The 13,079-nt window shown below is 33.9% G+C and overlaps 1 protein-coding gene across 1 annotated transcript in view; it reads right to left on the reverse strand.

The window, feature by feature from the left end:
- Positions 1–12,646, reverse strand: part of LOC131034284 (chaperone protein dnaJ C76, chloroplastic) — a 227,455-nt gene extending 214,809 nt beyond the window's left edge. The window contains exons 1-4 of the mRNA XM_057965730.2: positions 11,925–12,646; positions 9,617–9,745; positions 9,310–9,439; positions 8,829–8,949 (exon numbers count right to left, since the gene is read on the reverse strand). Of these exons, the coding sequence (XP_057821713.2) occupies positions 8,829–8,949; positions 9,310–9,439; positions 9,617–9,745; positions 11,925–12,173 (629 nt within the window). The 5' untranslated portion in view covers positions 12,174–12,646. The remainder of the gene's footprint in view (positions 1–8,828; positions 8,950–9,309; positions 9,440–9,616; positions 9,746–11,924) is intronic.
- Between the last annotated feature and the right edge of the window lie 433 nt (positions 12,647–13,079).

A 13,079-nucleotide genomic window follows, 5' to 3' on the forward strand; every position in this document is an offset into this window, starting at 1 on the left:
TTGTTTGTCATTGATATCAAGATTGTTATAATTGATGTCAAAGGAGTCTTCACCGAAGTCATTTGACTATACTTGGAAAGTTACAAGAGACTTTGGGAATGAGCACAAAGGCAAGTGCTATGAATGATGAAAGGGAGTTGGTTTCTAAATAAGAGAAACAATGTGGCTATGAAAGAAGTATGAACATAATATTGAAGTTTAAATTAAAGATCTCAACTTAGTTACATAATACATTCAAGACTGGTCGACTTCTTCAACAGATATTGTTTGGAGGATTGTGGCTTTCAAAGTTGGTCAGATTAAATCTTTTTGTGAATTATACCGGCCAACGTGGCTGTGGCATTTTCTCACCATTGGTATTGTGAAGGGGTCAATTAGCATAAAGAAAATAGAGAAGGGAATTGTAATAACCCTACTGATTATTAAAGGCCAGAGGCCAATAAATCGTTGAACAAGTCAGTGAAATTTAACTTAAAACTTATTAGTTTTGACTCCCATGACAACACTTCTTTGATGAATATACCAACTACGATCCAAGCAATACAAAGCAATCTTAATACAATCGAAAGATATTAAAGGCAAAGGTAGCAATAGAAAATAATTCTAACCAAGCCTCAGAAAGTTTTGATACTCAGACTCACTATTTGCAAGGCCTTTGCAAAGAATTCATAATTGCAAGGTAAAGCAAAACATACACACAGAAACGACGTGACCAAGTTTGAAGACAATGAACAGGAATTATTACCATTAAATAAGCGGTGATTATACTCTATAAAGTTATGTTAAAGACAATGACTTTGACTGAAGAATATGATCAGACGGCATGTATTTGTTAAGAGCCAAACATTAGTTTTAGTGTGACTCCTTTCAAGGATGCGAATAGCTGCTACAAGCTTTGAGTAATGTGCCAACTGGTCTAACACAAGATACTTGCATAAACGGTGATTACTTGGTGAAAAGATGCGATTAAGGAATTAATAGCCGACTCCATAAAAGGCGACCTCATAGAAAACAGTAACTAATATGATAGAGGACAAGTCAAATGGCACAGCGATAAAGTCTAACTCATCGTGAACAACAAAATTAAAGAAAAGAATTATCAAAAGCAGCAATTAGTTATCCACATAAGGTGCGATTACTAAGAGTCAAATATTCAATTGTCAAAAGGTGCAATTTAGCAAGGAAGAGACACCACCTCTCACGAAGAGATATGTCTCATTCATAAAATAATATATATTAAGGATTGGAGGTGGAGAAGCAAGGGAGAACTAATTAATAAATATATACATACCAGATTTGAAAAAGGAGAAGGTATGAAGATTATTTGAGAATTAAAGAGAAGACTATAAGGAGACTTGTTGCAGATTACAAGAGGATATTCTGATCAGGTTGTAGCAAAGATAAAGAGTAGTTTGTAGTAAAATTGTGGATATATTGTGGCAGATTTATTCTGTGCATTATAGCAGATGGGAGAAGTAATTGTTAGTAGAATTTTGTATTGAGGTTGGTGCCTCATTTTGGGGGGAGTTGGTGCTTCATAATTAGGAGGCGAGAGGGAAAGTTTATCAACATAATACCGTTGTCAAATCAAAGAAAGCTATCAAGATAAGCTCTCCTTTCTGAACCGTTCTTGAATTTTAAGTTAAATATTATAATGAAATGTCCTCATATTTGATAAAATCATATTATTACCATCCTCACTTTAAGTTGGAATGGTTGTCTCAGAACTAAATTAAGGTAAATCCCACTCTGAGATATTACATTTCATCCTCAAAAACCAAAGAAGAGCAATCTCCTCCAAAAGAAATGATAATATCAAATATCGAAGTCAACATGACAAATTTAATCCACAAATTTACTTTTATCTCTCCCAACCAAATCGACCCCTTTCAATTTTGCTTCTTATTTGATTAAAGTCACCTTTTTTTAATCATCCAATATAGCACTAAATATAAAGGGCCCCATACATGTAAAATAAATCAACTTCACTCTATAACTGGCCCCTTATAGTCCTTTATTAAATTAAAATAACGATGAAGTTAAATCTTTAATTTAACTTTATTAATTGATAACTTATTGCTATTTCATTTAAAACCACCAGACTATATAAAAAGCTGAGATAGTCATCAAAACTGAATCCACAGACAATACTAAAAATAATAATCCTAGCAGTTGGTGCTTGAAATTGACTTATTGAAAATAATAAGTATTGGAAGACTAACCCAAAATAACTCCAGAAAAGGGCATTATGCTCATAATAATGATGGGATCTCAACTAACCATCAATACTATCAAACCGCTGGATAAACTACCTCCAAGGTTCCCTAACCGTAACTCATTAGCCTATGGTCACCAACTAAATAGGCTAAAGTACACCATTTCAATTGGCTAGGAAGGGGACATTCCTCAATGACACAAAGGAGGACTCTGATTTTGATGCAATGTTGGGAGATGCAAATTAAGGACAGTAGTGTACTTTGTTTTTTTTGTATTTTCATATCGTAATTGAAAATGAAACTATATGGAAGCAGTGCAGCCTTTAGGCATTTTGTTATAAGTTTATAACTTGTATGTTATTTTTTAATATCACATGCATATTGACAATGAATTCTGAATTCGGAATGCATATTGAGTATCGACAGTGAATTTTGATTCCTGAACACAAATGTTATATGTTAAGGTCCTATAATGTATATATGCATGCTTTATCCATGTTTTCATATGAATATAATGTATATATGCATGCTTTATCCATGTTTTCGTATGAACATTTCAAATTTCCTTATATATTTTACATTTTTGCTATATTTTATATAGTTGTACCCTTTGTTGTCCCCTAGCTGTCCTCAAAATTGGCTTGAAAAATCAGGGACTTGGGGACATGTCCACCCGTCCTGGAAAGTTAAGGTAACATTGAGAAAAACTAGATCTTGGAAGGAATTTTTTAAGGCATCCTTAAACTCATAGCTGAAAAAGAAAATAGCACAATGCTATGGCTAGTTAGGGAAAAAGAACTAAAGGTCAATGCCTTCACCTTTCATCCAAATAAAGCATCAAAACTAGAAGGATATCCAGCCATATTCTATCAAACCTACTGAGATTGTACCAAAGGTGATTTATTAGCCTTTGATTGAGGAATCAAGGTGCAATAAAAAAATTCAAGAAAACGAAGGCAACTAAGCTAGCCATTATTCCCAAGATTGCTCAAGCAGACAAAATGGAAAACAATAACACAATTGCATTGTGCAAAATGGTTTATAAACCTGTATAATATAATTACAATAAGGCTTAAATGATTAGTGCCAAGCCAATCTCTGAAACCTTGCCTTTGCCAAGAGGCAGATTACTAACAACACCAATTCTGTCGAAAATTTGCTCCTGTAAAATGCAACAAAGTGATGATCTCCTAATCAAGCTTGATATGCCTAAAGCTTTTGATAGATGTAATCAGCCAATAATCATTTGGATTAGTAGCTAGATTCAAAGTCCCTCTTTCTCTGTAACCAATTAAATGGCGACACAGGGCACTTCTCTTCCACTCAAGACCTTCAGCAAGGTGTCCCAATGAACCCTTTTCTATTTATTCTAATGACTAAGAAGATAGCAAAATTTTGGAGATTAACTCAGAAGACAGATACATGGACATCTTATCCTTAAAGAGTTACTCATTATTCTATGTTTCATTTCTATCTAAATTTCATTTGGCACCCAGACAACAGAGAAGTAAGATCAAATACAACATAAGCTTATCAATATACTAGTTCAAATAGAATGAGACAATTTGAGAATACTTGAATTCTTTGAGGGACACATCCTTTGTGAATATGAGATTTCCTTTTTTTTCAATAACAATGAAAAACTACAAAAAGGAACCCTCAACCACATGCAAATAAAATTAAAAAGATGGGCCAACCATTTTTTAGACTTTCCTAGGAAAATTCAGCTACTAAGAGTTGTCTTGCAAGCGACTCCCATTTCTATACTTATTTTTTACCTTACCCTACATAAGTTGAAGATCAAATAATAAATATCGAGAGGAATTTTTTGTTGGAAGATTTGGAAGATCAATTTAAGCACCCGTTAGTCTCTTAGTCTAATGTCTGCAAAACCAAACTGGATAATGTCATTAATATTTAGGTTTTTAAAATCCTCAGCCAAACTCTTGCAACTAAAGTTGCATGGCGACGATTGTACAGTTTGATCTCTCCTCTAAGGAACCTAATTACAGGAAAATATCTCATTCAGACATATGATTATACCCTTTCCACTAATTGCTGCCTTTAATTTTCAACTACTACTAAGTGCCTTGAAAAATACTCAGAAGTTCTTACCAGAAAGTTCACATGGAAAGTTGGAAATGGGAAAAAAAATCCTCTTCAAGAAATCCAGCTAAAATGATCTTCTCCATTAGCAAATCCCCTCCTTTTTGAACTACAGCATGATCTCCAAACTCAAGGATTCCATCAGACAACTGATTACATTCTCAAAAAGAACAGCAATAACGCATTTTGGAACTCAGAAAAATAATCGAAGCCAATTTTCATCATTCAGTTCAGGTTAGCAATCTCCTTCAACAAGTACCAAATAGACTGATTTTCCACTCCCTGGAGCAGGATATTTTAATATGACCTTTCAACCCACAAGGTGAGTACATTATCTCATCAGCTAATGAAGTGCTTCAATACAGAAAGGTGCTTGGGACGATGCAGATGGAGTCCCTTATAGGCCCTTATCACATGCCAAAAATCAAAGGTATCCTATGGCTGTTAATGCCTGGTAAACTTAAACCTCAAAAAAGGGGCCCGATCGATCCCAATATTTGTCCACTCCCTTCAAGATATTAAAACCCTTTCTCCTCTCTTTTTTAAATGTCCACATGCTTGCAATTTTTGGAAATAACTGACTACCTTGGTTGGTCACTCCCCTCCAAATCCAGAATATTTTACAAAGTATACATAGAAATGGACTGGATTGTAGATTAAAATGGAAATCCTAAAGTTTGTGTACAAAATCATCCCTGGTTTTGTTCTCTATAAGTCTAGTCCATGTTGAGGAAACACAATGCAATTATCCTTGACAATAGCAAACAAGATGTTTGTCAAATTAGTAAGAAAATTAAAATCCAAGTCTGAAGCACCACTCTAGTCTCTTTCTTTAGCCTCTTACAGCTAAAGCTCAAGGTATGGACAACTCCGGCAGTATGTTTGACTGCCACCAAACCAATAATTGGACTATCCTATTTTTATTATAAGCCTTACTATTTCAAATTTCTAGCCCACATAAATCGACTGCACCTCCTTCCAATTTCTATAAATTGAATTTTAATGGGGCTTCAAAAATAAATCGTAGGTTTGCTGGTATAAGAAAAGCTATCAAGGATGAAGATGTTGAAGCCCTTCCTGTTATTCCCAAGCAACAGGATCTCAAGCCAACAATTTTGTTAAGGTTCTTACTCTTCACATCAGATCTCAATTAGCCAAGGAACATGCTTTTCACAATCTCATGATTGAAGCAGATTCCAAACTAGATACTAATATCATTAAGCAAATCCAACATCAACAGGCCACAGGGTAGCCATACTTTGACACCTTCCACAGACTTTGAATTATCTAGGAATGGACATTTTGGTTGACCAAGTTGTGAATATTCTTAACCATCTGCATAATGCTGAATTGCACCATCAGCAACAAAATCATAAGAGAGAAACATGCTTTTCACAATCTCATGATTGAAGCGGATTCCAAACTAGTTACTAATATCTTTAAGCAAGCCCAACATCAACAGACTTCAGGGTAGCCATACTTTGACACCTTCCACAAACTTAGAATTATCGAGGAATGGAATTTTTGGCTGACCAAGTTCTGAATATTCTTAAGCATCTGAATAATGTTGGATTGCACCATCAGTAACAAAATCATAGGAAAATATTAAAGTTAACCAGCAACATGGATGAAAGTTGCAAATCTTTAGGGGAAGGATCAATTTCTCTGCTTGGGTCATGAAAAATGGTGGAATTAAAGAAACCATTCACCTTTAATGTTAACCGTGTTCAGCCTTACAAGATCACAAGTCATGCCACCCAGCCTTATATTTTGTGTCTATTTCAAAATTGCCATAGTTTGTCCAATAACTTCCCCTTCACTGTGGAGTGGTACTGTCATTATGAAAACACACCCACTTTACAATTAGAAAGGCTCATCCCACTTGCCAATGCAGAACCACTTCTCCCGAAGTAAATGCTCCTTGTGACCAAAGAAGTATTTTATTCTTATTCACCCCACTACCTATTTTATTGTAGAAAACACTCATACCAATACTTGTAATCAACTCTTATCTACTCCAACTTTGGTGGTCTATACTCGCTTACTCTTGTATTGACTCTGAGACCCTTGGCCCCAACATTTATTTTACTACTTGAACTTTGAAGTCCCCACATAGCACCTTTAAGATCCTCCTAACTAGGAAACTAACCATCCTTTTAACTTACACCTACCTAATGAAGGAATTTCATCATCCCACTCACCAGTTTTCTCACTTTCATGTGTGTCCATTGTCAACCCTCGTCAATTTAAGTATACCATGTTTATACTCCATTGCCCTCTTCCCACTTACATTTCAATTATATACACTTTCACCCACTTACCCCCCTCAAAATTGTCCTGTATTCCTCCAGAGCCAAGTGGGTTGTAGGTTCCTATGGACATGTCATAGTTGATTTGAATTTTAAATCAGAATACCTTATCTTTGAACAGAGAAACTTCACTGTTGTATTGCTCCATCATGTATCAGAACAATGAGTTTTCTATCAGCAAAGGACATATAAGCCTTTTAAAAAGCCTTTCAGACATCTATTCCTTGATACAATCAATGGGAATGAAGATGGGAATCAAAAGGAAATTATTCCCACTAGTTACATTTTCAATGAAGACAGTCAAACCAAACTAAGCAGCATACTCACAGCAACTTTGCACACTCATAGATTCTTTGACTGAATTCCACAATATGAAATGTATCTTCACTGCCACTGATTTCGCAAGGCCTCTCTTTAGTCAAATTTGAACCCATCTACAATTAGAATTTTTAATCCTACGCATATTCTCAGGAGTATTCATACCCATGTACCTAGAATATTATTTTGAATGAAGGCTTGCATAAGTGCTCTTTGCTGCCTATTCAATAAGAAGAAAGCTTTCTGCCAAATACTGTATGGGTTTTGCCACCAAAAAATCTCACCATTGGAGGTAAAGAAAAAATTCTATATCCAAAATGCAGAGGTAAATTTTAAAACAGCATTTAAAACGATGTCAAGGGAAGGACAAACAGCTTATTTTAGTTAAGGACGGTGATTTGGTGGAGATCATTAGTGACCAACATGGATAGATGGCTGGCATATATCAAGAGATTTCACATCCATAAATAAATACATTGATAGGGTTACGAAAACTCTCCTCCTATGCATTCCACCAGTCATCCTTCACTTTGTAAGTTTAACCCTCGGAACATTTGAAAGTCCAATTGTTCAAAGTCCTTGGTCATATGATTCCTGTCACAACAGCGCCCCTGGCTATTCCCACAAGTCTAAGAAATCCCCAATGAGCATGCCCCATTGCCCTGGGCCCTATTTATGCCTCTGGCCTTAACCAGGCTAGCAGGAGCACCCATTCCATAACCAAGTTCTAGAATCACAATAGTTAATATTTACCCCAATTTGTTATCACTCAGCCTGGGGTTGAAGTTGCTTCTACAAACAATCATGGGTTTAAGGAGAATCGCAAACAGGACATGGTGGTTAAGGATTTACTCCTGAGTGGTAACATTGGAGTTCATAGGTTTCAAAACCATCAGTTAGATAGAACAATCCAACATGGATAAGTGTATAGTCTTTCTGGCCAATGTGATTCAGCAACAGTATAAATGGATTGACAATATATATATACTGCCGTTTGGAGAACTAGCTCAGAAAAGATTGGAAGGGGAAAAGTTTCAAAGAGAGTATTATCAGCTCCATGCCAAATGCCAGGCTTTCTACGAAATGGGATCTACTTGTACTTGGCAATATTGAATGGAACCAATACTTTGTAAATGTATGCCCTTATTGCCCCCAAGTAATTACTAATCCATACCAGTTCCACAGCTTTTCTGTAATTTTATTTTTCACATGGGAAAAGAAATTGTAATTCATGCACAATTAAGGAGAGGTTAAATCATAGCATATTACAGACATACTGTGGAGTAGGATGACAAACACTCTCTGCAAAAGCTAAAACTAGAGATTTCATTCAAGAAGTAATTTCTTTCAGATAGAAAAGATAGCTTCCATATCAGGCATTCAGTCTTCTGTGTCCAGGATTTAAAACTGTATGGTAGATTATTCACATATAATTGTCCATTCAAAATAAAAATTTCTTAAGGGTGCATATCCTTCAGATTTATACTTAGAACTTAGAGACAATGTGTATGCACACAAGGGTTTAACAAAGACAAGACTGCAAGGACCAAAGCAAAAGAGAAACAAATAATAAAAAATATATATATTGATTCAGTTCCAGTTATGCCAGGCAGCATCCAAGAATTTGACCATAAAAAACAATTATAAACTAGAATAATCCATGTAGCAGAACAGGCCTTACCAGTAAGATAACTGAACATCGACTTACAGTGATATGAATGATATACTCAAAACAAATAAATCAAAATTTAACTAGAACCAAATCTCAATAGGAGGTATTTTAAAACCACTTATAAAACAGCTAAATGAATTTATGATTTATATTAGAGCCTGGAACCAACATACATGGAACCAAAAGCAACTAAGATGTTAAACATACCAGGAATCAATAGCCTGTTGAACTAAGTCAGGATTTCCTGATTGACAAACTGCTCTTGCCCGTCCGAAATCTTCTTCAATGTTAAATATTTTACAAGCAATATTTGCACAATTTTTACAACCTGTGGATAGCATTCAGCAAGTTAATAAAATATGAGACTGTTCTTAAGAAGTTTTCAATCCCTCAAAAAGAGGTAGATATTTGAAATGGTCTATTACGTTACAGGATTGTGATCTTATGATTCTTCGGTTTCGAATTTTGAATCCATGTTTTAGTATCTTATTTTTTTAGTATTTATATTAGTTACTTGCCACATGAAAGTTTGTTTCCTATTGGCATGCATAAAGAAATCCTTCTTAATGAGATGTACAGCAAAATCTGAATGACCATGATGATGTAAAAGTTTAATACCATCTGGTCGCTTTGTCTTAAAACTGCAACATTATCACATATATCTTCTAAAAAAGAAATAATGTTTTACCTATACAACAGAATTCATCAACAAATACATGGTCCATTGGTTGAAAATCGTCCAAAAAGGGATTAATTGTCGTCAAAGAATACCCATGTATTTCATCATAGACCTTTCGCTGCACAGGATCACTCAATATCTGCAAGTACAGTAAGTTTTGTTCCGTATGAATCGTTTGGTAATATTACAAAATCAGAGTAATAAAAGTTTCTGGAATCAACTAAAATAATTTTAACAACGAAGAGTACAACGTGAGCTTAAAATTAAGATAATTATTTGCTATCAATTTTAATTTTTTTATGGAGAAAAACCTTACCTCATAAACTTCATTAACAAACATACAGAAATTTGTTGTCTCGTCATCATTACCACTTAAATCTGGATGGCAAGCTTTCATACAGTTGTAATAGGCTTTCTTGATCTCTCCTGGCGTTGCATCTGGCATCTGAAAAAGATCCAATCAAGACAATGCAATAAGATGTGATGGTCCTTAAATATCAACATGCCCAACAAAGATAAGGGTTTCTGTTTATTTCCTTGGACCAATAAAACTTTTGAGTAAGAAAAGTACAGCTTCCAGTGTTGCTGCTCACAAGTACACATTGCAGTGCGTTAGTTAAAAAAGCTACTTCTTTGATTGCACCATTATAGAAATTAATTTCCATATATAAAGAAAGGCCATATCTTCCTTCTAGAGTGAGTCTGTCGTTATGAGCATCTAGAGCTTTCTAATTCTTTCTACTGGAAATTACTTTAGATATTGGAATTAGAAGCTGCAAGATAATGACAACAATTAGAAACATAAAATGGTAGAAATGAGAAATTCTCACCTTCAGAATAGCATTTCTTCTTTGTGAGAAAGTTCTTACGTTTTTTTAAGGAGTTTTTTATTTATGAGAAAGTTCCTACTTTCTTTTAAGGAGTTGAGTGGGATATTTCTATGTTGGTGGAGGTTGCATTTAGAAGAATTTCTGTATATATCTATGTTGTCTATGAAGACATATGTGTGTAATTGTTGTTGTTGTGTTTTGCAAATTTAGACTGTAAGAGAGTAGCGGATGTTTACTTGACATTTTGTCAAAATTTTACCACGTAAATTTGTGTCTTGTGTGTTGTTTTGTTTTTCATTTCGATTCTTCAATATTTCTTTACATTTAACTTGTTCTGCAATATTTAATTATCTGGGATTTTCGCTTCTGCTTGCAAAACAGAAGCTAGCAAAGGTTCCATGGAGATAAGGGAGGTAGAATCTCCATAAAAGATTAAAGGTACCGTTTCACTGTGCTTTTTGAAGCACAAGAACAAACAAGTTTCCTCTATTTACCGTGTTTGATTGTAGACCGTTAAAGGCTATATTGTGACTAACCAACCGACCCATGGAATAGAGACCAAGATGCTTTTTACCTGAGATATTTTTATCCTTTTTTGAGTATTTTAGTAAAGAAGATCTATAGAGGCATTATCTAAGACATTTAGCATTGGTATACAACTCTATCATCTTGCTTATTGTTATTACACATGCAAGTATCTATTCCATTAAAATATCTAAGACAATAAGCAAGATATTCATAATTGTGCAAATATAATTATAATAACAATTAAAATCCTTTCCTCAAATTCCCTCTCAATTAATCACTGAGAGCAGCCATTCTCAGTTCTCAATCATTTTTTTATAAATATAAACAAAGGTATTTAATCTACATTAGCAAAAAATCTTTTTCAGATTGACTGGGAGAACTAAAAGATAAATATTAACAATTAAATCTTTTCTCCAAATTTTCTTTCAATTAGTGACTCGGAGCAGCTGTTCTGACTCATTTTGTTAAAATTATAAAAAATACATGAAGTTATTTAAATCATAAAAGCAAAAATCTTTGATATGGCAAATTAAAAGAGAGATTTTTTAATTAATCAGAATAAATTAAAAATTAGAAATTTAAAAAAAAATATTATATTTTAAATTTCATATCAAATAAAAGAAAAAAAAATTCTTCTACCATTATCTAAAACAATTTTTTTTTAAACTTTTTAATACAGTGTAAGTCTAAAACGGGATACCATTTTTCATAATTTTATCTCTTTTAACTAAGCGAGAAATCATTCAAAGAACTAAATGGAAACAGAACTGATATTTGCAGGAGAATGAGTACCCTCAAATTGTGAAAGGATAAAACAATGTCTAAAGCTAAACACTTTGCAAAATTGTGTATTAACAAAAATCTACAGAGGGAAAGTTCATAATTAACTATTTGTAAAATTGTGTATTATGTATACAAATTCTGCAGAAATTTAAAAAAGATTGAGCTCTTTCTAAAGAGGTGTATTATTTATACAAACTTTGAAAAACCTTTATATTATATCTGTTTGCATAAGTTATGCACAACTTTGCAAAGAGTTCGAATAAAGATTTTTTCAGGTTGAGTTTTGTATCAATATGCACAATTTTATATACATGCATATATATATATATATATATATATATATATATATATATATATATATATATATATATATATAACCAGAAGGACAATTTAAAATTCTGCTCATAAAAGTACATTATTTTCAAAATTATTGAAAAAATAATGTAAAATTTTAAATGCGAACTTAAAAGAATAAAATCGCACCACACCAAGCACAGCATAATAGTCGTCTGCAACAGACTCTCCCGATAGATCAACCTCTGTCGTCTCCGCTTTTGCTCTAACTTCAATTCTTCTTGCACAACTTCTGCCGCCCGATCTTCCCCTACATAAGGCCCTCGACTGGCGTTTAACCCCTCGCATTTTGAGGTCTGCGGTTCGAGACAACCTATTTGCTTCCGCTGGTTGAAATTTAGGAGCATTTGCGAGTACTTGAGGCTGTAGGACTGCCATCTTCTCAATTGCCCCGAATTATCCCAACTATTTCAGATAAAAATTCTTAGAAATTTGAAGCTGTCCCAGATTGTCAAGAATTATTCAGCTCTCGTATTTCCAATTCAGCAAAGATATACTACTTCGATTCGGGTCTTTGTACTCCCAATTCATTGGAATGAGAGAATGCCTACGATAAAGAGTGAGATTCAGCTTTCTGTTGTGCCATTGTTAATTGGAAAGCGAATGATGAATGAAAAACTGACGATCACGAGAGAACTTTCACGAATACGTAAGAGTAAATTTTGTTTCTATCCAGCGATTGCTCCAAAAAATCAGTGTCGCTGTTGAAGGGACGACATAATTGCAAACCTCATAAAATTTTCAGTTTCAGAAATAACTTGGGAATTTGATAAAGCGTGGAGATTATTTTTTGAAGGAATTTTTAAATCCTTGCGAGGTAATTGAAACAGAGATTTCCTCGACCACATGTTGTTGAATTGTTTATCATAAACTATTAGTTGAATAATAAACTGTACCTTTGTATATTCTAGAGGACGAGATTTACCGGTAATTCCCGGCCCGTCTATGTCTTGTGTAGATAGTGTGGCCCCCTTTGTCTTTTATATGATCAAACTTGTTTCGATGGAGTACACGAAACAAATTAGTATGGTCTTCATGATAGACGATTCTTGACGGTGTACAAGTTTAAATTAAAGATATTTATCTTTTTAAATTTTATGGTTGAAAGATCAAAAAAATTTAATTGTCAAGGAAATAAAACCACCTTATCTAAAATAAAATATCTACGGTGGATTAATCAATCCATAATGAGCAGTTCTATCATAAGTATGGAAATTAATAAAACGGATAGATATAGTTAGTGTAGCTAGGAAATCGGAAATCATCAAAGCAAATCAATATTAG

Source organism: Cryptomeria japonica, chromosome 3, assembly GCF_030272615.1.
Source record: "Cryptomeria japonica chromosome 3, Sugi_1.0, whole genome shotgun sequence".
Lineage (NCBI taxonomy): Eukaryota > Viridiplantae > Streptophyta > Pinopsida > Cupressales > Cupressaceae > Cryptomeria > Cryptomeria japonica.